The sequence below is a fragment of the Arachis hypogaea genome, chromosome 15 (assembly GCF_003086295.3).
Source record: "Arachis hypogaea cultivar Tifrunner chromosome 15, arahy.Tifrunner.gnm2.J5K5, whole genome shotgun sequence".
Lineage (NCBI taxonomy): Eukaryota > Viridiplantae > Streptophyta > Magnoliopsida > Fabales > Fabaceae > Arachis > Arachis hypogaea.
The window spans coordinates 150510136-150537499 of NC_092050.1; the positions used below are offsets into that span (position 1 = coordinate 150510136).

At 32.9% G+C, this 27364-nt stretch overlaps 2 protein-coding genes and 1 long non-coding RNA gene across 3 annotated transcripts; 1 reads left to right on the forward strand and 2 right to left on the reverse strand.

Annotated features, from left to right (window-relative positions):
* Window positions 1–7437: 7437 nt before the first annotated feature.
* LOC140179417 (uncharacterized) lies at window positions 7438–10064 on the forward strand. Its single transcript, XM_072218297.1, has 7 exons — window positions 7438–7664; window positions 7849–7916; window positions 8098–8151; window positions 8365–8552; window positions 8637–8795; window positions 9015–9253; window positions 9458–10064. The coding sequence occupies exons 1-7, from the start codon at window positions 7438–7440 to the stop codon at window positions 10062–10064; spliced, it is 1542 nt and encodes a 513-aa protein (XP_072074398.1).
* A 10423-nt stretch (window positions 10065–20487) lies between these two features.
* LOC140179561 (uncharacterized) lies at window positions 20488–21527 on the reverse strand. The gene is made up of 2 exons (XR_011873081.1): window positions 21089–21527; window positions 20488–20815 (listed from the first exon to the last, which is right to left on the reverse strand). It is a non-coding gene; the product is annotated as an uncharacterized lncRNA (long non-coding RNA).
* A 2060-nt stretch (window positions 21528–23587) lies between these two features.
* On the reverse strand, window positions 23588–26997 carry LOC112751307 (inositol oxygenase 2). The gene is made up of 10 exons (XM_025800394.2): window positions 26643–26997; window positions 25771–25852; window positions 25448–25652; window positions 25005–25064; window positions 24765–24817; window positions 24551–24673; window positions 24336–24405; window positions 24166–24244; window positions 23960–24041; window positions 23588–23848 (listed from the first exon to the last, which is right to left on the reverse strand). Exons 1-10 carry the CDS (start codon window positions 26816–26818, stop codon window positions 23822–23824), a joined length of 957 nt encoding a protein of 318 aa, XP_025656179.1. The 5' UTR covers window positions 26819–26997; the 3' UTR covers window positions 23588–23821.
* Between the last annotated feature and the right edge of the window lie 367 nt (window positions 26998–27364).

Below are 27364 nucleotides of genomic sequence, written 5' to 3' on the forward strand. Positions count from 1 at the left end.
CTTCAGCAATAGGAAAAGTACGAATTGCAGCCTGCTGAATTTCTTCCAAGGAGCGAGTGTACCTGGAATAGTAAGCAACCCACCATTCAAAGCAGGATTTTGTGATATAGAAACTGCGATCGTATGCCACAAAATTGAAGCGTTCTTTGCGTTGTTGATTCTTTAAGAGACAAGAATCGAAATCTTCTTGAGTAGTTAAAGTGAAGTGGCAGAATGGTTCATCATTCCGAAGTTTTGGTGATGGGATGGCTTGAGAAAGTCCAAATTGTCTGGCTGTCATATTTGGAGCATACAGGGTAATTTTGAATTTTTCCTTTTTGTATAAAGGTAACCCTGTTGGTATTACTTGTAAGGCTAGCATATTTGCTCAGCTTCAATTTGCAAGCTCGTTTGCTTCATCGGTGTCAGGGAAGAGTAAGCGTTCTAACCAGGCAGGATCACGGTTGCGACGCAAGAAATGGGTGAAATTGAGTTGGTCATTCTCAAAATCTTTACTAGTATGGAAAAGAGAGAAAACAGCCCAAAATTTATCTTCATCTGATTCAGCATCCGGGAAATTGGGTTTGAATGCAGACAAGCGAAAGCCATCGATATATTGCTTATTGGTATTGCTGCTGTTCGACTTAGTCATGTAGTTTTCAAAAACGGCGTTGAGCTATAATTGCAGAAGCCATAGGGGCCCCCTGTGCTGATGATTTTGTTGTCTCGAAGGTCACAGACAAGTTGACCAAGTTCTTCGAAGATATGTCCTAGAAGAAGCTTGGCTAAATTGATGGATTTTCCTTCATGAAGAAGAGCAGCTAAAGGAAGGAAAAATTTTGACATTTTAACACTTCGAGAGCAAAATAAGACAGCATTTAGCCAGTAAAATAGGAAAGTAACATGTTCATTATCAGTGACTTCGCACCTTCAGCACCTATGTTGTGAGCAATAAATTCACTATAAGGGCTGGTTAAAACCACATTGTAGTGACGCTTTGATTGCATGTTAGGGGTACAATCTGGGAAGTTGATTGGCATCCCAGTAATAGCCGCTACGTCCAAAAGGGACATCCCAATCATTTCACATGGAAGATGAAATTTGTTGGTTGTTCTATTCCAAAAACAAGTCACGGCCCCGATCATCCAAGGGTATGTGGTGAGTGAGAAGTGGGAGAGCCTTAATAACTCATGAATCCCTAAAGCTTTCCAGTCGGCACTTTTAGTGGGTTCAAGGCGTCGATACCAGGCAATGAAATCATATCCCCGATGGTTAGTTTTTGGATTGTTCCTAAAAGGTTTTTGATTAACAAAATGGGAAATGTTGAAAGATTGATTTATTAGTAAGTCTTCTCCTCCAGCGCTTGGAAAGTAAGAGAGTTTCTTATTTGCTTTCTCTTTAGTTTCAATTGGCCCAAGAAAGCAATGCATGTCAGTTCCGATTGTAAAAGGGATTAGGATTCTGGTTTCATTAGGTTGCAAATGGGGATCGTCAATGACTTCGTCATGGACTTGATTGAGAATATGGAGGGCTGGCGGTGGTGGTGGAGTTATTTCGTGACCTTTACCCTTGTCTTGGGTAGTAGTTTGAGAAGAAGAACTAGCCATTATCAGAAGAATGAGAAGGGAAATAAAGTTGGGGACTTTGTAAAAAATTGTTAATGAGAAAAAAAACTGGTGAAGTTCAAGAGATTTGGACAAAGAAGAAGATGGGAGATTTAAAGAGTTACTGTAGCCGTTACAGTAGGAGGAATGTGAGTAGAAGTAACTTCGTGGAGAAGGTGAAGTGGCGAGTGAGAAAGCGCAAGCTTTGGAAGACGTGCTATTTGAAACAGTAGTAGTGGGATTTTAATGATAATTATTACTGATTTGAAAAATTGACGTTTTGTGGATTAAGTGCTCTAATTTTCGATGATTTTATCGAAAACAACCACATTAATCCAAGGGGGTAATTTGTTGATCGAAAATATTTTCGATCCAAATAGGATGAATTAAAACAAATTGTGTCGCCTTTTCGAGAAGGTATAGGATTGAGTTGAAAATTGAAAAAAATCGGTACTATTTTTTAGGTTTCGATTGAGATGATAATCGGAGAAAGCCAAATCGAGTAAGAGTCTCAATTCGAAGAATTATGAGTAGTTTTTTAAAGAGCCGTTCAAATATTGATGGAAGCGGGAAAGTTCGTGGTTTTTATCGCACGAGGAAAATATTGGAAATATTTACAATCACACTATAGGAACGGTTATCAAGAGTGATTGTATTTTAAAATTGTAACTTTCATTTAATTGTAATTAATTATAATTAAGTTATCCGTTATGTAAGATAGTCTATAAATACTGTGAAGTATTAGGGAATTGAGGTTGGAACTTTTACTCAGAAAAACACTCAAGCACACTCACATCCCAGGAAATTCCTGAGTCTGCAATCGAGTAACTTTTCTGTAGGGTTCCTTCCACCTTCTTTATTCTTTCAATTTATTCTCCTGTAAACTTAACATTTCAATTGATTTTATCTATTAAGTGTTCTTTATTTTATTGTTCAATTTACCTTTCTGCGTTTAAATTTTACATGTGGAAGTCCTTTGCTTCAAACGAAGGCAATTTATTATTTTTCCTTTAATTTCTTTGAAAAAATTGTTGATTTAGTTTACAAAATTTTAATTTTTGAATTTTATTTGTCAATTCATAAACTTATTTTATTTTAATTTTCAAATTTAGTCTAATCGAAGACACTTTGATGCACTTCTAGAAAACTGATACTCACACATAGGAGTAGGTTTCGCTCCCAGATCACTAGATATCGAACCACCATTGATTTGCTAAAAATCGACAAAACATAACCCACATATTAGGAATGATTATCTTTATCAAGTCTTAAATTCATGTTTATTTAAAGCTATTTAATTTCTTTTCTAAGATTATCTTTGTTAAAAAAAAGACTTTCTTAAAAATATATAATTTAAAAATTATAATTTTTTAAATCTTTTATCTACCAAACATATTTATTTTAATGACTAACACATACATAACTATAGTTTAAGGGGCAAACCTGAAGTCTAACTCGACTCGACCTTCGTTGCCTCCGTACACCAACAAATATAAAGAAAATAATACACTAAACACTTAGACATAGACAATTTATATATATAGATCAAATAACACAGTTACATATAAGCATATAAAGCATACACAACGCTATAAGGATTTTTTATTTTAATAAATAAAATAAATATAATAATTACCGAATTAAATAATTTTAAAAAATATTATCGAAATTCACGATGCTTACTTATCTCATTTACAGATAATTTTGCACGTATCTCGTTTAAATAAAATTAAATAATTTTTTACAAATAATTTTAAATGGGATATGACACATCAGCTTGACACGTGTATATCTCGTTTACACTGTAAATAAGATAAAGATGGGTGACGTCTTTAAATAGATGTCATTTGCAGCCGTTGACTGGGCCCTATTTTACATTTTTCAACAGCTTTCTCTTTTCTATTATCCATTTCTGACTATATTATTGACTAATACTACGATGGTGCGCCAGACAGAAAATGACGGAGACATCAACAGGCCGAACGAGACATTGTATTATGTCGGGACAATCGACTTTGAGGTTAGTTCTGTTCTGTTTAATTATGTGCAATCCCTTATGGAAATATTTTTTGTATGTAGCCATGGTCGCAAAGAACTAGAGCATAGTTTGTAACTTTAGCAGTAGGTCTTTAGTAGAAATTTGGAACTTTATTTGCTTGTGGTAGGTTGTTACAACGTAATTATTAGTTTGGAACTCTGTTTTACTTGTACTAAGTTGTTACTACTTATGACGTTCTAGTTAGGTTTTGTTTAGTATGTAATATGTAATTTAGAAATATGTGTAAGTTAGAAACATAGAAATATGTTCTTAAGTAGAAGTAGCTGTAAGTTAGAAAGAAATATCTATTTAACTTTAATGTTTTGTATATCATATTAAATTGATCTAATTACAAAACTAAAAAAAAGTGTAAGAATTCAATACAAAAAAAATTTAAAATTATTTGTTTATGTTACTGAATTTTTTTTATTCTTCAGAGGCCTCGCCTTCTACTATCGCGGCGAGTGAGTCATACCCTTCGTCCACCTGACGCCATCATCCCGTATTTGGCTGAGGCTGGATTCGGCGACACGGTGCCCCTCAAGGATTTTACTTTTGACAATTCTCTAATTTCGGCATTCGTGGAGCGATGGCGTCCGGAGACACACACGTTTCATCTCCCGTGGGGTGAGGTCACTATCACCCTGCAGGACGTGGCGTACCACCTAGGTCTACGTGCACACGGGGCCCTAGTTGGGAGTACCTCCGTGACTTCGGTAGGTGGTACCACACTGAGACGTGGGCATTGGTGGAGCAGCTGCTTGGTGCTAGGCCTCCGGTGGCTCCACAGCAGGCTGCGCAGAGGAAGGAGTTGGTCACGCTCAAACTTAAACTGTAAGCAGCGTTTATGAGGTATCTCTTCCCCTCGACTGACTTGAAACGAGCCATGAAATTCGCAGCCATGTGATTGATACAGTAAGCATGGAACGCTCTAGGGGGACGCCAACCACTGTCATCGGAGCTGAGGGCGGCCTTGATGGCCTGCGATCTGTCAGATATAACCAGCAAGTCGTCTTGTGGGGTGACATGGCGTCTCAGATTAGTAAGGAAGACGACCATGACTTGGTGCTCTTGGACTCCACAATGGCAAAAGCAATAGGCAGGATGTTGCTGTTGCCGTCTTGTGCCACAGCAATAAGCAACACTCCACCGTATCTGTCATACAGATGCGTACCGTCGACGGAAATAAACGGCTTGCAATTCTTGAATGCCTCGACACATGAGGGAAAGTCCAAAATACTTTGTCGAACATGCTACAGTCGCGGACCAAAAGGTGTCCATCATAGTACGGTCCGACCCGTAGGTCACAAATAGTTCCAGGAAAACAGCTCTGCAGTGCTTGAAGCAATTTTGACATCTTGTTGTATGACTCTTTCCAATCCCCGTAGATCTGTGCAATTGCCTTCTGCTTCGCCATCAACACCTTTCTGTAGGAGGGTTTGAAGTGATAGTTGGCCTGGATCGCACCTTGCAACACCGGAATGCTGACGGAGGGGTTAGACTGTATCAATGGCAATATGACCCTGCAGATGAGACTACTGTCTAACTGACGATGGTCTTGAGACATGGTGGGTGCTAAACAACTGTGCGCTCCACCAACCCTCTGAACCTCCCTAACACAACAAACAGTATTGGTTCATCCATATCTCAAACCTACTTAATATATTGCACAGAAGTACTCAAACACACAATTAAAGTTGAACTTACCAGTATTCGAGGTTCTACCGAAGGGCCATACGGAGGCTCCATTGACACCCAGTCGGAGCTTGATGACACTGCACATGGTACTTTAATCGGTCCGATTCGATCACCCAGTACTCAGCACTCCTGCAAATACTGTAGTTCTTCACACCCTACAGCATTGCATCTCATCATTTGAACCTGTGACTGATCCGAAACTCTACCCCACCATCTAGGTTGTAATTCTCTTCTTCCGTGTCAGAAAACAAAATCCTCTCATGCATGGCGTCTAGATCGAAACTATGATAGTGACTCGGCACTACCGATAGCGCCGGAATCGGGTGAGGTGGAGGCAAGACATGGCGCGTCACATGCTGGGCGGGCGTCTCTGGTATAAACTCCTCCTCGTCGCCCCCTTCGGAAGAATCACTGTCGGCACTATCCGCCACGTAGTCTTCGTCTGACTCCTCGTCGCCCTCCTCTGCATCATCCACTGGAATGGCGACATGAATGGGTGGTGGTGCGAGAGATTGGTCGTCCTGTACATAGGTCGAGTGTACAGAACCACCACGACCAATATCTCCAACCTCGGCGGAAAGCTCCATCACCTGTTCCGCCATGATCCTCCCATGGATTTCGAACATGAGTCGCACATGCTTGTCCCCTAGAAGCTGAAATAGTCGAAATCGAAAAACTCCATTACCTATGGGTGCTAGCAACCTATACCCCACCCCTCCGACCTCCCTCGCTTCTGTACCACCGAGGTTGCTCAATATCAAACTCTTCAACTCCGACAACGTATTTACACGCTGAGTGCGCAACAGTATCGGATTCTTACACTCAAATGTCACTCCATTGTCGTCATTTCTCATACGACAATTGGGATAAACACACACAACTATGTATACGTTGTTACTGGCCATTGTTGCCTTGTTTTTGTGAGAAAAATGAGACAGAAAAAGATATGAAATATGTATGAAGAATGCCAAGGATTACACATCTTTTTATAACAGTTAAAAATTTGTCTTCTTTTATCTCGTTTATAGTGTAAACGAGATAATTTTATACGTATCTCGTTTACAGTGTAAACAAAATATACACGTATCAGACTAATGTATTTTATCTCATTTATACTGTAAAATTATGATAATAAAAAACAAAAATACATGCAAAATTATGAAATAAATAAGGATCACAGATTTCGATAATATTTTTTAAAATTATTTAATTTAGTAATTATTATATTTATTTTATTTATTAAAATAAAAAATCCCAACGCTATAATGCAGGCTCAATTTTATCGAAATGGAAACTATATGTGTGCTTTTCTTGGATATGGAAGCATGGTGTACTAGACGTATATGTGGGACAGTTTTTTGGCAGTGTCATAGAGAAGAACTCGGACCGTGGGTTTTCTTTGTTTCTGTAATTTGCATACGAAATCTCACGGTCCGATTTGTCTGATAATGGGAATTAAAATTTTGGGTGAACCAAATCGGACCCTAAGTGTTGTAGAAGCCGCATGGTCCGAGTTCCATGCTATAATTTTGAGAAGAACTCGGACCCTCCGTTTTGAGTGCATATCAAAATTGTTTTGGTGAATTGCTAGCTCAAATCGCATGGTCCGATTGCATTTCTTAAGATTATTTTAATCATGTTAACCTAGTCAAAGGGTGCGAGTTCTATTAAGTGGTCCATATAAAAGTGAGAAGTGAACTCATAACTGATGCAAGTCTTCGTCCCGAACTTGAGCGGCTGCCCCTTCTGTTTCTTCTTTCTCGTTGCTTTATTATTTGCTATTTTACAGTTGAAGATCTACTAGCTATTTTTATGTTTTTTGGGGGATTCACATAAATGAGTGATAGAGTGTTACTAAAAGTGTATTATTTTGGTCAGATTTTATTACAAACATCTGAAGGAGTAAAATTTATTTGTGAAAATCCGCTAGATGTTGTTATTCCTTTTATCATCTCATTTGAAGAGCTCAAAGGTGTGATTTGTGAAAAGATTGATTCTGAGAGGGCAAGAAAGATATCCTGTATTCTCTACAGATATCCCTTACAGGTGTTTGGTGGATTTATCCAGTTTCAAACCAAATATGTGACGGACGAAGCGAGCATGCAAGAGATGTTTTCAATGTATATTGAAAACCGGACTCAGATCTCGTTCATCGAGTTGTATGTTGAGTTTGAACAATCTGAGGCTGACCGGAATATTGTACGGGAAGATTATAATAGTGACAGTGAAGAAGAGTTCAAAAGTAACTACGAGTTTGTTGGTCCAAATGGAGATGAAGATCAAGGTGAGGAAAATACGGCTCCAGATGTGACAGAGGTGGCAAATGCACTCGCAAACGAAGTGCCGTTTGAGGAGCCATCATTCATGCGAGTTTTGGACTTGGAAGCCATGCATGTTCCGGAGTTTCCGGAATATATGACTGCAGGTACGAGAGACGTCCTATTTGAATTTTTTTTAGTCATTTATTGATATAGTTATCAATAAATTAGTATTTATTTGCCATTATTTAATCATGCGTTGATGTCATAGTTCTCAGCATCGAACCGGCGGTCGAGCAGCTCAGGTGACTGAGTCACTGGTTCAACCGCTGGTTCTATGTAAATAACAAAATAAAAAATAGTAGGAATGTTAAATAACAACGTTGAAATGTATGTGTTTTATAACAATAAATATTTTTTTCACTTATATATGTATAGTATAAGTACTTATTTGGTAATAAGTATATTCTCTCGAACATGATTAGTAACTATTACGTGAGTTTCTAATTATCATTCGCAGTTGATCGATCCCTTCATTGGTTAAAACCCACTGAACCGGATCGGTTAGGTTCCGGTTCTTTTGGCTTGGCGGTCGAACCGGCTTCTCCGTCCGGCCTGTTTTTAATATCTTCTGTTGTTCTTTTTTTAATTAGAGTGACATAGTAACATGTTGTCAGATTTGGATTTATATCATACTAGAGGCAGTGACTGTAGATGTACCCATATTATTGGTTTTGAAATATCTCTGTCTTTATTTGATTTTTCCTATGGTGGTTGTCAATTGCAGAGATTCTTATTGTCGCAGATGGTGAATTTGCCGTCGGTATAGAGTTCAGTTCCAGGGAAGCTGTTATTAAGGCGATAAAGGATTATACCATACGACGAAGCGTTGACTACCGGGTGTATGAGTCTGAGCCATTGACATTTTATGCGAAGTGTACGCTGTACGGGTCCGGGTGTGATTGGCTTATCAGGGTTAGCATGATCAGCAGGAAGTACTGTTGGGTTATAAGGAGGTATTATGGTAGTCACACCTGTACTAGAGCCACCATTTCACAGGATCATTCGAAGCTGGATTCTATCACAATTGCGGAAGCGATAAAGCAATTAGTTGAGGCTGACCCCTCCTTAAAGGTAAAGTCGGTTATAGCAGAAGTGCAATCGAAGTTCAACTACACCGTCAGTTACCAGAAAGCATGGTTGGCTAAACAAAGGGCGGTAGAAAAAATATTTGGAGGTTGGGAGGCATCGTTTGAAGCGTTGCCTATATGGTTCGAAGCCATGTGTCATAAGGAGCCATCAGTTGTTGTCCATTTTGAGACTATGCCTGCATATCAAGGCGATGAGTTGGTGGGTGATATTCAAGTACTGCATCGAGTATTTTGGAGTTATTACCCCTGTATTAGGGCATTCAGACATTGTAAGCCAATTGTCCAGGTTGATGGGACTCACTTGTATGGAAAGTATAAGGGTTGTCTACTAGTGGCAGTTTCACAGGATGGCAACAACAATATCGTCCCAATTGCGTTTGCTATTGTGGAGGGAGAGACTTCTGATGCATGGCACTTCTTCCTTAGTAACCTTCGTCAGCATGTTGTCACTCGGGATGGTGTGGGTCTAATATCCGACCGACACGAATCCATCAATGCAGCTGTGGAACGCAGTAACGGAGCTTGGTCACCTCCTAGAGCTTTTCATATATTCTGAATCAGGCATATAGAGTCGAATTTTCTGCGAAAATTTAAGGCACCGTACCTCCAAAAATTGGTCGTCAACATTGGTAACCATTTACTAAATTTAAGTAACTTATTAACAGAAATAACCTTCAATATTTATTTCGACATCTATAATTATTCTTTTTTTTTGTTGCTATCCTCTAGGATATTCGAGTACGGTGCGGGAGTATACCAGCGATTACGGGAACGGGGGGAAGCGTATACAAACTGGTTAAACCGAATTCCTCGCGAACAGTACGCATTGGCATTTGATGGTGAATACCGATGGGGTCACATGACAACGAATCTAGTGAAATGCATCAATTCAGTGTTGAAGGGTGCACGCAATCTTCCCATTACTGCTCTTGTTAAGGCAACATTCTACAGGCTAAACGAGCTGTTCACTAGAAAAAGAGTGGAGGCAGAAGCGCGGATTAATGCTGGCCATGTGTTCTCCGAAGTCGTGACCTCGAAGTTGCATGCAAACCAACTTGCATCAGGAAACATTCAGGTCAGTTGCTTTGACCGGCAGAATGAGGTCTTCGAGGTGCGTGAGATGCCAAGCGGACTAGAGTTTGCAGTCGATCTACGTGGCCTTCGATGTGACTGTGGTGAGTTCCAGGTGGACCGGATCTCCTGCAGACATGTGTTCGCATGTTGCGCCAACCAGCGACTGGATTGGAAACTGTATGTGCATGATGTGTATAAGATGGACCAAGTTCGGCGGGTGTACCGAGCAAGATTTAGGCCACTAGGTAACCCGACGACATGACCTGCGTACAACGGTCCTCGCTTCGTACCGAATCCGTATCTGAGACGAGTCTCGAAAGGGCGCCCCAGGATGACGCGCTTCTTGAATGAGATGGACACGCGAATGTTACGTCGTCCTAGGCGATGTACGCTATGTGGAGCTAAGGGACACAGTCGTAGTAGATGCCGTCAGTCAGCTGGTACAAATGCCGACGGAGATGCTCAGTAGGTTCACATTATGGTAGGTGTAGAACGGCACTAGTATTGCATGGGTTGTCCATTTGAGGTAACTTGACTTGATATGTGTAACATTGTATAATGTTTTTAATTTGTTTTTATTTTAAAACAGTTTTTATTTTTGAGTTTTCATAATTTATTTGGTAGTTTATATCTATTATTTTAATGTATACCAGAGGTATGTATTAAAAAATAAAACGGATACGTATCACAAAAATATATTATAATTTGCGTACTTGTTGAACCGGCCGGTCCGCTTCACAGTTTTTCTGATTGAACCGACCGGTCCGGTTAACAGTTATTCTGATTGAACCGGTCGGTCCGGTTCAATCAGTTTTTCTGATTGAACCGGCTGGTCCGGTTCACAGGTTTCCTGATTGCACTGGCCGGTCCGGTTCATAGTTTTCCTAATTGAACCAGCCAGTCCGGTTCACAGGTATCCTGATTGAACCGGCCGGTCCGGTTCACAAGTTTTCTAATTGAACTGGCCGGTCCGGCTTCACAGGTTTTCTAATTGAACCGACCGGTTCGGTTCACAGTTTTCCTGATTGAACTGGCATGTTCGGTTCACAAGTTTTCTGATTGAAGCAGCTGGTCCGGTTCACAGGTATTCTGATTGAACCGGCCATTCCGGTTCAATCAGTTTTTCTGATTGAACCGGCCGGTCCACTTCACAGGTTTCCTGATTGCACTGGCCGATCCGCTTCACAGGTTTCCTGATTGAACCGGTTGGTCCGGGTCACAGGTATCCTGATTGAATCGGCCGGTCCGGTTCACAGGTTTTCTAATTGAAATGGCCGGTCCGATCCAATTTTTATATCAGTACATATACGATACCTGTAGCTTATTATAATATGATCTCAATTGTCCAACTGAGGTATATTGACATGATATCTATAGCAATATACTCAGATTTTATGAAACCTTAATACGTAGTCAAGATCAATAATATCTGAATAGGGTCATTAATGCATAAATACTCTAAACATACAATATAAATCTTACCATAGTCCATTTCAGTAATTCATAATGTCCAACAGATACAAATTAGTCTAAACACAGTCCAGGTGATTAATACTTAAATAAATAATTTACACCACAACTATTTTCTCATGGCCCACTTCACATCCTTGACAAAATTCTTGCATTTCTTGGCCGCCTTTTTGAAGACAGATGGAGTGTAGCGACTAGCGCTGCGACGTGGTGGATCAATCCTCAGATTGTAACCTTTGGAGGTTTCATCCGGAGTGCGTGCCTGACTTGTATACAATTTATAAAAAACAATTAAATGTAGTACATCAGGTAATCAAAGCAAGACATATACCACATATCATTTACTAAAAATCAAATAGAGATGCCAATTATGAACAAAAAATAAATAAGTAATCGAACATGTAAAGTAAAATACAAAACATAATACCATCATTACGAGATTCCTCATCCTCATCGAACTCCTCTATTTCATCATCCTCATGATCCTCCTCGTCATCCGGGTCATCTACTAGATACGCATCGGTCTCTTTCTCGAGTGTGTTAGCATTTTCCTCAATGAGTCCCATGGAAACACGGTTAGGATTCTGACTAAAAAAAGCTCCGCGTCCACCGTCACTTCTACTAGAGTCAACCGACACAAACCCCCCAGAAGCAACCGATGAGGTATGGCCCGGGTACCTCGCATCCAATGAATATCTACCTGCCATGAACTCAGGCTGATGTCCATATTGTGATAGTCCAGGATCTGCAGACATCAACCCAAGCAACTGGCTAAAGGAACCTCCTTCTCCTGTTTCAAACTGTGAGGTTCCCCAATATTGTTGACTTATTGGAACTGATGGGGAGAACTGTGTCTGAGGTACATACTGGCTTGAGGACTGAGGTTGTTCTTCTGGAATCGGGTTTGGAGGTAATATATGTGGCGAATGTGGCTCATGTCCTTCATTGTCATCATCCATATCCTGACTACCCTCATCGGTATCCTGATTATCCTCATCCAAATCCTGATAACCCTCATCCATATCATGATCACCTTCATCATTATCTTGACCCACAAGATTTGACAAGTTCAAGTGGTCCCCATATTTTGATCGGTACCAATGCATGTAACTATCTAGTAGATGATGTGAAGGCATGGGAAGCTCAGATAGAACGTAGTTATACCTGTTTGACCAATGCATCACCCAAATTGAATGACTCGGTACCGTGGCCCAATTAAGATTCTTGGGACCAGTCAGGGTTTCTCCATGCGCCTTGTCTAGATTCCGCTCCTGACTAGGTAATCCCTGAACAAAACCAAACTATCGCCTAAACCTATCGGTAGCATGCCACTCGACACATTCAAATGATACCAACGGAACTGTAGTGCTCCAAACAACCGACTGCATGTAGATTTCAGGAGGAATGATGTTCGGATCCACGCGATCCACATCATAAGCAACCCAAAACAAACTGGAAAAAACAAAGGAACCTCATTATTACAATCCACAATGCCAATTGCAATAACAATGTTGTATAATTATGTCTCAGACCCTAAACCGAAAACTAATACTTCTTTAATTAAAACACATCTGCCCTTCCTGAAGTTCGTCAAATGCCTTCCTAAAGTGAGCTAACTTCAGATATCTATATCGTCGGTCACCACGCTCCCAGTTCCGCCACCTAATATGATATATTCAATTACCTCAACTAGCATTAACTGAATCTTAAATATCAAGATACGGGTACATTGTAACAAATTATTACCTGTTTGCTAGCGAAAAACTTCAGGGTTCCCTAGGTAGCGGCGATAGATATGGCAGCCTGATCCAAGCCCAACAGAATAGAAGTGTTAGTGGACCATCTATTTCCTTGCAGTTAAAACGAGATGCCCGGCATAATGCCCTGTAGAGATGTGCTAGGCATGCCGCTCCCCAAATATACTGACCAATACTAACAAAATCACGTAGCAAGGGTAGAAATTTCCAATGCACCCCTGCCCCAGACTTATCCCCAAACAAGATCGTCCCGATCAGCAACATAATATGGCACCTCACATACCTCTGTATACTGATATCATCAGTAGGGATGGCAACGGGTCTCCATGGGGGCGGGGACTTGCCCCCCGCCCCCGCCCCCGCCCCCCGCCTCCATTATCTGTCCCCGTCCCCGCCCCGTCCCCGTCACGGGTAACGGGGACCCCGTATCCGCCGGGGATTTGGATATCCGCGGATATCCGCGGATTTTTAAAATAAAATAAAAAATTGAAAAAAATAAAAAACCTTAATTATCATTACAAACATGATTTTCAGTTTTCAAAAGACTTAGATAACAATTAGCAACAAACATGGTCTCCATTCAAATAACTAAACATTCATAACATAACTAAACATATCCAAGTACTAAACAGATCACATTCTAAGAGAAGTATTTCATCATGCATGGTAGATTCCAATTTGTTTAACTCCTGCATCAGAAAAAAGAAAACAATTAAAAGTTAAAATCATGTAATAAATCAACAATAATATCCTAAGAATTACATAAAATTTCAAGAATCACAAAAATAAAATCTCAGCAATCACAGAAAATCCTAAGAATCACATAAATAAAATTGCAGCAATTAGAAAATCCCAGGAATCAAGAAATAAAATTCCAGAAAACATAATCACAAATCACATAAATAGAATCACATAAATTAGTTAAATAGAATCTCAGAAATCACAGAATACTCCAAGAATCACATAAATAAATTAGCAGAATCACAGAAAATCCTAAGAATCAAGAAATAAAACGACAGAAATCAGAAATCACATAAATAAAATAATAGAAATCAGAAAATCACAAGAATCACATAACTCAGAGAAATAAAATCTCAAAAATCACATAAAATTCTAAAAATCACATAAATAAAAGAAGCATAAATGACAAAAAGTCCAAGGAATCAATAAATCGGAGACTGACTTACCGGCAAAGAGGCTTTGACGCGGCGGAGATGGCGACGCCTCTGCCATGGCGGGGTCTAGCGGCGGCGACAATTTCTCTTCGGTTGGGTGGGGGCAGCGGCGGCGACTTCTCTTCGGCTAGGTGAGGGGGCAGCGACGAGGACTTCTCTTCGGTTGGTTGAGTGCCAGGCGGCGAGGACGTCGCTCTCTTCAACTGAGAACAGGCATGCTGAACCGTGAGGAGAGGAGGTTGCGGAAGGCAGTGGTGGGGAGGTAGGAGATGGCGACGGCGGTGGTGACTGGTGAGAGGAGAGGCTTTGAGTTTCAGAGAAAGAAGAAGAGAGAACCGTGAGAGAGAAGGAGAACGGCGGAAGTTAGGGATTAGGGTTTTAAAATTCAGAAACTCATATATATATATATATCATAGGGTTTTTAAGTAATTTCATATATATGGGGATTAAACGGGTCTCCACAGGGCGGGGACCTCTATCCCTGCCTCCGCCCCGTATAATAAACGGGTCCTCGCCCCCCGTCCCCGCGGGTATAAAATTGTCCCCATATCTGCTCCCTAGCGGGTAAATCCCCGCGGATACCCGCCTCGCTGGGGATTTTTGCCATCCCTAATCATCAGTCAACTCTAAATTTTTTTTTAGATCCCGCAGCCAGGTAAGTTTTATGCAACTACCTCTACAATCCGACTTACGCGGTGCAACTCCAAATTGAATCAAACACTCCGCCTCCAACGCTTCAAAACTGCTCATTGTCATCCCTGTGACTGGAAGACCATCTGTGGAAAGACCAATAATCAGAGCTACATCTTCAAGTGTCACAGCACATTCACCAATGGGAAGGTGAAACGTATGTGTGTCTGGGTACCAACGTTCAATTAGAGCATTTACCAATGCTTTCTGACACTGCACTATCCCAATCTGAGACACATGATAGAATCCGGTAATTCGCAAATGATCCTCCACCCTTTCGTTGTACCGATCCGGAGGAACTGGATGATTACATGTCAACATTCTTGATTTCTACAAAAAAAAACATAACAAATTACTAGTCAAATTATTAACAATTACTAACTTACCATCATCAATCATTTTACTGAATCCTTATATAACTAATTCTTGTAACTTCTAAATTTATTTAATTAATCCTCAAAATTATTCATAACTGCAAATGAAACTCATTACAAATACATATATTCCTAATCATAATTCTCAACAATATTACAACATCTACAATAATATCAAATGTTAATTACTCTTTTGTTAAAAATTTTTTCCTTTGTAATAAAAAATATTAACAATCAGTATATGCCATCATTCATATTCTAACAACGGTAATAATTAACTTGCTAATAATAATTACTAGAATTAAAAATATTTAAATATTCTCATAAAAAAAAATCTAACATGACTTAATTAAAATAACCTTACTAATCAACTCAGCATTAACACTTTATCACAATAACAATAACATTAACATTTAACCAAAATCGATAACAGTTATAGTTAATTTTTAAAAACACATTTAAATAAGATTGGCTTACAAATAATTATACTAAAAATAAAAAAAATTAAAAAAATTTACATTATCTACTATTTATTACAGTCGAAAACACAAAACATAACAACAACATAATCATAAAAAATTTCCTAATCATGATATATATAATTAATAATCTGTAAAAAAAATTTTAAAAAAATCTAACAAATATTCAAAAATTAGTCATAATCATTCTATTTATATTCTTCAACTGCACGTCTAACAACAACATAATCATAACAAATTTCCTAATCATGATATATATAATTAATAATCTGTAAAATAATCTTAAACAAATCTAACAAATATTCAAAAATTAGTCATAATCATTCCATTTATGTTCTTCAACTGCATGTCTAACAACAATATAATTATAAAAAATTTCCTAATCATGATAAATATAATTAATAATCTGTTAAAAATATTTTAAAATAATCTAACCAATATTCATAAATTAGTCATAATCATTCTATTTATATTCTTCAACTGCATGTCTAACAACAATCATAATATTAAAATTTTATATTTTAATAATTATAAATATAAAAAATTTAAAAAAATTTAAAAAAATACTTACATAATCAGGATCACTGAGATAATGAATAATATGAAGCTCAGATCGATCAACATCTTTAACTTTGTATTTTTTTGGCATTGTTGTTGGTCCTCCACCATGCAAAACCCAGCGAAAGGGAGAAGAAGGTGACTCTAAGAGTGAAAGGTTAGTGAGTGAAGTGTGTATTCGGATGGTGAGAGAGGGTGAGCTTCTTTGTGTGTTTTTTAGGGGCACCGTTTATGGATCAGCGGGGGAAGCGACGCGTGTTCATTGTTAGACCAACTCGAACCGTGCGATTGGTCCACTGAAAATCGGACGGTTCGTGAAGTTCCGCCAACTCGGAGGGTCCGAGTTCGTCACCAACCTGAGCCAAATGCACGCTACTCGGACCGTGCATTTTGTGGCTTGAACTCTGAGGGTCCGAGTTGCTTCACCCCTGATACCACAATTTGGTTACACACCTCCCACCCCCATATCATACTCATACACCAGCTTGGGATCCATATGTAAATTAAAAAGCGCTATAATGCATATTCAAACAATTTAAATAAATGCCTATAATAAAGGGTATGTCTAACTTATTGTCTGGGAACTCGCGTGTCGCGCACTTTTCACAAAACCAACAATTCATCGGCCTTTCCTCAAGGGTATGTCTAAAACGGGTATGTCTAAAATGAGCTCAACACTTATGTACTTATTGAATGTGCCACATTTATATAGACCATTAGATTTTTTTAGATTAAAATCAAAGGCTAATATAAAAGAAGAGCATTGATGGGCTCTAATAAATACAGAATATCATAGTACATAAATAAATATTTTAAATGACAATACTTTAATACACAATACTTTAAATGACAACATAATCTTTTATTCTTAAATAATTAAATATAAAATATATAAATACAAAATATCTAAATATTTTTATTTATTAAAATTAATTATTATGCAAAATTTTTTATAATATTAAAAAATTATATTAAAATAATATTTTAAACTGTAACATAAAAATATAAAATTATTAAAATTTTATTTTATATTACTTGATAAATAATTCAATTATTATATTCAAAATTTATTACCTAACTACTTTTATTAAAATATATAATATAATTTTTCATAAAAATATTTTTAAAATATAATTTATTTAAAATATTATATATAATACATGATATATATACGTTGATTATACAATCTTATATATACGTAAATTATATTTTTAATGACATAATAATACACGTAAATGTATATATATAAAAAAATTTACTCTTATCAGTATATAGGAATTAAATTCGTACCTAATGAATAAATTATTATAAAAAAAAATAAATTTGATAAAATAATTCTATAAAGATTTTTTTTATTTCATTTTTTTCAGCACACTACCCAAATCAAACTCTCACAGTGAAGTGAAGTATGCTGAAGAAAACCAAACAGGGCTTAAGGATCAATTAAACTGGCATTATTCGATATAGAAGTATCTGAAATGTGTTAAATAAAATTAATAGTCTAATAAGTAATAACTAACTAATTACTATTAACCTATATATAATAAAATATAATTTATTTAAAATATTATATATATATATAGATTATACAATTCTATATATAAGTAAATTATATTTTAAAAATATTTTTATGGAAAATTATATTATATACTTTAATAAAAGTAGTTAGTTAATAAATTTTGAATATAATAATCGAATTATTTATCAAGTAATATAAAATAAAATTTTAATAATTTTATATTTTTATGTTACAGTTTAAAATATTATTTTAATATAATTTTTTAATATTATAAAAAAAATTTACATAATAATTAATTTTAATAAATAAAAATATTTAGATATTTTGTATTTATATATTTTATATTTAATTATTTAAGAATAAAAGATTATGTTGCTATTTAAAGTATTGTGTATTAAAGTATTGTTATTTAAAGCATTTATTTATGTACTATGATATTCTGTATTTATTAGAGCCCATCAATACTCTTCTTTTATATTAGCCTTTGATTTTAATCTAAACAAATCTAATGGTCTATATAAATATGGCACATTCAATAAGCACATAAGTGTTGAGCTCATTTTAGACATACCCGTCTAAAACGAGCACAACAATTATGTGCTTATTGGATGCGCCACATTTATATAGACTATTAGATTTAATTAGATGAAAATCAAAGGCTAATATGAAAGAAGAGCATTGATGGACTCTAATAAATACAGAATATCCTAGTACATAAATAAATGATTTAAATGGCAATACTTTAATACGCAATACTTTAAATGGCGAATGAATCTTTTATTCTTAAATAATTAAATATAAAATATATAAATACAAAAATATGAGTATTTTTTATTCAATAAAATTAACTATTATACAATAAATTTTTATAATATTAAAAAATTATATTAAAATAAAATTTTAAACTGTAACATAAAAATATAAAATAATTAAAATTTTATTTTATATTACTTGACAAATAATTAGATTATTATACTAAAAAATTTATTAATTAACTAATTTTGTTAAAAATATTATTATATAAAATATTTTTCATCAAAATATTTTAAAAATATAATTTATTTAAAATATTATATATAATACATAAAAATATTAACCTTTTTTTCATTTTTTTCAATTTTTTTTTAGAAAAACGGAATAAAAATAATATAGTTCTAAATACATGCCTATCACATTATATATTTACTTATATTAGTAAGACCTAAATTAATCAAGCTTACGTAATTAAAAATATAAAACATATAAATAATATGTGCGTAAAAAGTAATCTTTTTTAATATATTTGTATTTACTTTAAACTATATTTAAATCAATAAATTAGTTGTGTGATATATATATATATATATATATATATATATATATATATATATTATACTCTTTTAATTTTTGGATATTTAGTTGTTACAAATATAAATACAATTTTATTTCTTGTTTTAGTATTATTTTTAATATTTTTAATATCTCCGGTGTAAAGCTCTTTTGTAAAGAAAATATATTCTTGCAATTAGAAGAAAAACTACAAAATAACATTAGTATAATAAGTGGTTACATTTGTAATGTTTTACAAATGGAAACAAAGTAGTTATTATACCTAATTGAATTTGATCAAAAATCTATTTTCAAGAAATATTAAAAACTACATTAAAACTTGGGAAGCACAACAAAATAAAATATCAATGAAAAAATAAATAAATTTTCATCAAAATATTTTAAAAATATAATTTATTTAAAATATTATATATAATACATGAAAATATTAATCTTTTTTATTTTTTTTTTAATTTTTTTAGAAAAACGGAATAAAAAATAATATAATTCTAAATACATACCTATCACATTATATATTTACTTATATTAGTAAGACCTAAACTAATCAAACTTACATAATTAAAAATATAAAACATATAAATACAAAAAATAAATATTTTTTATTTATTAAAATTAACATTTAAAGTTTCATATATAATATTTAAAATTATATATTTATAATAAGATCATTTTTTATTTTTATTATTTTCAAGTATCTTTTTATTGTTTTAGTTAAATTTTTTATTCTCTAATTCGACTATATATATATATATATATATATGAAAAATTAGTGTAAATATCATAATATTTTCAAAATATTTTTTTGTATTTAAATATATTATATTTTTAATTACGTAAATTTGATTAGTTTAGGTCTTACTAATATAAGCAAATATGTAATATGATAGGCATGTTTTTAGAATTATATTATTTATTCTGTTTTTAAAAAAAATTAAAAAGAATAAAAAGGTTAATATTTTCATGTATTATATATAATATTTTAAATAAATTATATTTTTAAAATATTTTGATGAAAAATTATATTATATAATAATATGTTTAATAAAATTAGTTAGATAATAAATTTTGAATATAATCATCTAATTATTTATCAAGTAATATAAAATAAAATTTTAATTATTTTATATTTTTATGTTACAGTTTAAAATTTTATTTTAATATAATTTTTTAATATCATAAAAATTTCTTGCATAATAATTAATCTTACTAAATAAAAAATACTCATATTTTTATATTTATATGTTTTATATTTAATTATTTAAGAATAAAAGATTCTGTTATCTTTTAAAGTATTGTGTATTAAAGTATTATTACCATTTAAAGTATTTATTTATGTACTAAGATATTCTATATTTATTAGAGTCCATCAATGCTCTTCTTTCATATTAGCCTTTGATTTTCGTATAATCAAATCTAATGGTTTATATAAATATGGCGCATCCAATAAGCACATAATTATTGTGCTCGTTTTAGACATACCATTTCCTCAATCACCATGTATTAAATAATTTTCTAAACCAACTTTGGTTGGTTGAGTGGTAAGCTCACTCGTTCATTTAAGCAAGTGTCGGAATTTAAATTTTGTCTTGTGCACGTAGTAATTTATTGGCCACCGCCAGACCTTTAAATAGAGTTCAAATCCGCGACAAATTAGTCCATGACCTGTCAGATTAGGAGATACCATGAGAAATAAAAAAAAATAATTTTCCAACATCAAATTTTGTTTTATAATTATGAATTATATTCAACTTGTTAAATTTTAAAACACTATGCATCAAACAAATATACTAACTAATTTTTATTATTATTTAATAAATCTCAACTTTACTAATTTATTTTAAATACTTCAATCATTCCAATTATTCTGATTAACTCAATAATCATTAAAAATTATTAAAACTGAATTAAATCAAACTTCAATAAAAAAAATCAAACCTCCGGCGAGCAGATTTGGCTGCATTTCTAGGCAATTCAGGGACGTCTCCGGCAAGCAGAGACACTCGGATCCAGCAGTAGCAGCGTGGCCTCAGTTAGCTCCAGTGGCGGCGACGGTGTACTCCAACGGTGGTAGTTCCGGTGAACATGGAAGACGCAGATCGCGGCAGTGGCGGAGCAGAGCAGGAGAAGCAACGACAGCAGCTCCGACGGACGTCCTTCGGCGAGCTCTCCCTCCCTTCGAACCAAATGGCGGCAGCGATGGAGCTCGGAGGCGGCAGAGGCTCCAATCGGCCGGAGCAGCTTCCATCCTCCTCCGTCGCAGTCCTGTTCTCCTCGGCGTCTTTCTCTCTCTCTCTCTCTCTTGCACCCTCCTCCTTCTTCCCCTGTTCATCGTTCCCTCTGATTCTGTCTCGCGTTCTCTTCTTCTTTCTTTATTGTTTTTAATACGCAGTTAGTGAATAATATTTAAAAAAGAGGAATGCTAGGGCCAACAACTTTTGTGATATGTAGTCATCAAATAACCATTAATAATACTAAATACTGATAAAAGTTTGAAAATAATAAATGATGCTAAATTTTGAATTTTCTCTTAATTATCAATTTAAAAGTTTTAACTAATGTTGCAAGATCAGCAGCAACATAAGGTCTTATACCAGCTAATTTTTTTTATATGAAAAAAATTTTGGTGTAATATTCAACTATTAAATTTTATGGTAATTTTTTTTAATAATATATCCTCTTGTATTAACAATACACTTTTTTTTGTAATGTATATTTTAAAAATATACAATACAAAAGGTATATTATTCTACTCTCACAATTTTAAAAAATACTATAAAATTCAATAATTAGGTATTACACTAAAATTATATTAATATGTAAAAAAATAAACTTCCTATACTACTTTACCAGTCAGTTTATCAAACAGAAATATGACATTTTATATATTTTAAATAAAATTTTATATATAATTATTTTTATGTAAAATTAATAATTAAAAATTATTAAATAATAATTTTATTAAATATATTAAATTATTTAATAATTATTAGCTATTAAATTTATATAAAAGTAATTTTATATGAGTTTTCACTCTATATTTATTGTATTATCTTATTGTTGTTGCACCTAATGGTCTTTTTGATAAAAGAATAAAAGAAAATTATTTTAGTATTTATAAAGAAATATTGTTAGGATTAGGATATATGGTAAGTGTAGTAATGTATATGAATCTAAAGAATTTTTTTTAAGAGGGAAAGTGAATAAAAAGAAAGATTTTAATTAAATTTTTGAAAAAAATACATTATATATACCATATTTTATTTTTTTTTATTGTCAAAAAAGGTAATCTTTAATTTTTATTAAAAAACACTTTTTATCATGTGCGTGTTACCCATGAATCTAAAGTAGTTAAGTTAGTTAGTAATGCTACAATTGATATTGGTGAGTAGTGGCTTTTTTGATAAAGTAATGCAAAGAAATTAATTTTTATCAGCTAATTAATATCAGATAATTTTTTAAAATTATTTTATTTATTTTAAATTTTAAATTATTAACTCTAAATGTTAAATTATAAATTCTAAATTTTAAATTTTAAAAATTAAAAAAAAATTAGAATTAAAAAATATAATATTAACTAACTAAAACTTAGTTTTCTATACTTTCTTCTCTTGGTATATAAAATCTATTAATTAGTTCTCTCTTATCTCTATTATATATAATAAAATATAATATAATAATATACAATTTGGGTATTTCTATTGGATTGGTTTAAAAAATTAAATTAAAAAAATCCAATCTAATACAATTTATTGTGATTTTGGTCGCCTTTTAATTTGGATTGATGGAATTAGATAGGATTTAAGATAATTGTGCTATTTATCACTATATATGGTTGAAGAATAAATTCCTTACACCATTCACATCATATCAGTTATATGCCTTAGTTAATTATTGCTTAATAGGATAATTTGTTTGTAATAAAGTCGAGCATATTATAATTATTTTTGTAAATAAGTAGAAAGAATGTTCAAATATTATATAGTTATATATAATTTAACCAATAACATTTACAATAACAATATTCATACATTAAATACTTTTGAGACAAATATATATAAAATACAATTATTATTAATTAATTATATTTTATATTATTTTTAATTAATAAAAAAAATTAAAGAAAATACGCATTGATTGTTAAAAAATATTAATGTCAATATAATATCTATTATAATAAAGAATGTATGCTAAGCATTTTCAACTGAGGAATGCTAAGGGGCCAGTAATTTTAGTGTTTTGTAACCATCAATTGACTATCAATAGTGTTTTTAATGATGTGAGATTATATTTAATGGTGGGAGATCACTCACTTTTGTTTTGATAGTTAAGTGCTTGCCAGAAAACACAAAAGTTGCTGGCCCTAGACTTTTTCTTTTCGAATATTTATTAGGGTAAAATTGTAAACTATCGAGAAAAAAAATTAGTGTAAAATTATAAACACAAACCAAATGAAAACACTTTATTGATTATATATATATTACACACTGTACTTCAACAACTCATAATAAGTGTGGTACTGCATTTTATTACAATGTATGAAGGCTTAACTCTTAAAGAAATAAACAAATATTGCACTCATAATTTCTAACATTATTAAAACTTAATTAAAGACAAGACAAGAAAAGTAAACAATAATTATATGCATGACCAGTCCCAGATTCCACTTAATTACCACTTGAGCTTTGATGGGAAATACTGCAAAGAAAGAAAACAAAATAACAAAATGATTTTACTAATATGTATATGGATTGAAATACAGTAAGATACAGGAAAAAAAATAAAATAAAAAATTATTATATTACGTACCTTCTCAATAAGAGATAAATAGTATGGTTTAACTTTTTCAACATCAATTAAAACATTGCTCTTGCTGTACAGATCATATTTGCTGCGTAATAGAATAATGTAATAATTAATAACCAGTTATAAGATAAAATCATATATACAAGTCTATTTGCTAAAATTAATTAGAAACTAAAATAATAATAAAAAGAAAACTATATATAGCTCACTGGAATATGTGAAGCCACTTCAAATTTTCAACATCCTCTTCACGGTACAAGTGTTTATATGCCCCAGTTTGGAATAAAGCTGTCAGATTATTACATATACAAAATTATTAAATTAAAGTCGTATTTTTGTAATTTATTATTTTTAAGAAGATATATTAAATAATTCTTACGATGAAAGGAGTGATAGCGGATAATGAACAATGCCACAGGAGGTAAGTTGTTGCTATTTCCCTTAGCAACCTACACAAATAATATTATTGCTATAATTATTAGATATTATTGAATCAAACAAAATTAAATATTTTACAAATTTGAAGAGACGTTTAGTTTTTTTTTTTTTTTTTTTAAATTCATGCATATTTAATTTGTTGGACTCATCACTCACCAAATACATGTATTCATCATGTCCCCAAGACATGATAACATTGTCTAATCCACATCCTTCGGTATAAATCCCATTTTTAGTGTTATAAGCAGGGTTGTTGTTATCTGGATTGTTCTTAAAATACTGCATATAGAGAAGAAAATATTGTGAGCTGACTAATAATATTGTTCTTAATAATTTTCTTGTGTGTTGAGAAAATTAAATAAGATTTTACCTTGTGGTGAGTGTTTGCTTCATCAAAAGCACAGCCAAGAGGAAATGAATCTCCTGCAATAATAAATATCATTTTTTTTGTGTTAGTAAATAGTTCGTTAAAGTCTATTGTTGGGTCCTTTTTTCAGGGAATTTAAAAAAAAAAAAAAGTATTTGAATGGGTTTTTATGTATGATTAGGTGTAATATTATAAAATGTTATTTTATATTAGAAAGTAGTTAATTAAAGGAACAATACTCACCAACTACAGCCCATTGAGGAAGCTCACCAAAATTTGGAAGGAGGAGAACCTTTCCAAGATCTATAATTAAACCAACAAATTAAGAGTAAGTTAATGATTTTTGAGATGAAATTTTAATATATTACTTTATTTTATTTATTATCATTCACTTCAAAAATCGAACAATATTGAAAGACTAGCAAATTTTATTATTTTTTATTAATATTTGGTCAACAAAAATATTTTTATACTAAATTTTTAACTATAATTTTAAATTTTAAATTCTAAGAGTATAAAAAAAAAATGTTAACTCAAAATATTGATAAAATGTGTTGACTCCTAAATATTTTTATTTAAAATTTGATACATTGAATTAATAATGACATACCAAATTTGTACTATATACAATAAAATGTAGCAAGATAAACATTATATATAAGTCATACATGTGCTAAGAATAATACCATGAATAAGAGCAGTCAAATGCAACCAATCTTCATTTGGATAGTCTTTTCTAGCAGCTTCAGCAGATTGAAAAGCATGTTGAATTTGAGATTCTTCTAAATCAGGATCACTTGCATCGACGATTCCTTCAAGAAGTTCACAACACTCCCATATGCCCATTTCCGCCTTGTTCAACTTTCCATACTCGGCTCTCATCTTCTTGGCCTATAATAATTAATTAAAAAGTTTGCATATATCATGCATGTGTGAGAAGTCATATATATATATCTTAACAATTATATCCTTTTGACATTGATGGGAAGAAGATTAATGGCTGGCTTACAAATTCATAAGTTTGGTTGGTGTGTTGTAATTTGTAGAATTCCTCCACAGACTTTTGCCTTGCGCTTTCACCATGATAGTTTCTGTTTTTGTAGAATAAGAAGAGAGAAATAAATAAATAAATAAATAAAATGTTATGTTTAACTCTAATTAATTAAAATTGTCAAAATGGGTCTATTTAGCCAATTTAAACTTGGTCCATTTAAGCTAGTGGGTTATACGAGCTAACATGTTTAATTTTTGTTCAATTACATGCTTCATATTTTAGGTTTGGATTGTTTATGAATATAGCGGATTATATATGAGCTAGTCGGATTTTTGTTGGGGAAAAAAAATTGGACTCAAAAGTAAAAAAAATAAAAAAATATTTGACAAAAAATAACTATTTTTGGAAAAAAAATTATAAATGTTTTTTTTTTATATTGGATTAACTTGTGTTTAGTTGTTTTTAGTGGGTTGATCAAATTTTTGGATCACATCAGAACAGAAATTGAAAATCAGCTGCAATTATTTGAAAATACAAAATAATTTAAACGACCGTTAATTTTTTAGATTAATCGACTAATTTGTTTAATGTCACATTTTCATGAGTCTAATTTTAAAAGTAAAAATTCATTCGTTTAAGTTGAATAATCAGACTGACTTTTTTTTTATCAAAGGTATGAGACTCATACCCGCAACCTCATAATTAAATATGTGGAGACTATGTCATTTGAACTATAACTCATTGGCAATAACCAGACTGACTTGCATTGACGAATTTTATCATTTTAATGGCCCTAATTGCAATGCACATATAATATAACACATTTTTATATATAATAGATATAAAAGAATAAGTGAAATAAATATGAAAAGACTTAATATGGAGACCTAAAAGAGCGGCCATAAGAGTTGATTTGAGGGGCTTTGAATCCATCTTCTGAGAGGGGCTTAGGCAACGGAAATCCACCATCTAAGACCAACTCATTTCTCATTTGCTCATCAATTCTCTCTTGATGAGCTTCTGCCATTGTTGATAGCTCTGGTTGCTCAATGAGGATAGTCATATTTTCTGTGTTTGGGAATATAATAATAAGAAAAGCCAGAAAACAATGAAGCAATGAAGTTAATTAAATAATCAAATCTCTATGAAATGTTTGTGATAAGATATGTAATCGTAGAGGGGATATATATAGCCACTCTGGTTCCTGAATCATGCAAATAAAACAGTTATTCCGTACGTTTCAACTTTCAACTACATGTGTTTTGAGTTTTAAGTTTTAAAAATGTTTAAATAAATAAAATATAATTATTATATATTCTTTTTTATTTTACGTACATTATTAATATGTATGTGAGTATTGTCTTAAGGTGAAAATTTAGGTACAGGCGACTTCACGTGAAGTTGATAGCTGACAGCCATTAAATAAAAATTTAGTCAAATCAGTCAAATCATCTAACGGCTCTCAACTATCAACTTCACGTGAAGTCGACTGCACCTGAGTTTTCACCTTGTCTTAAATATTTTCTTAATTTAGTTGGACGTAAACAATTGAAAATATCTTTAAAAATAATATATTTTTAAAAATATAATTATTTATATATTTTTTTAT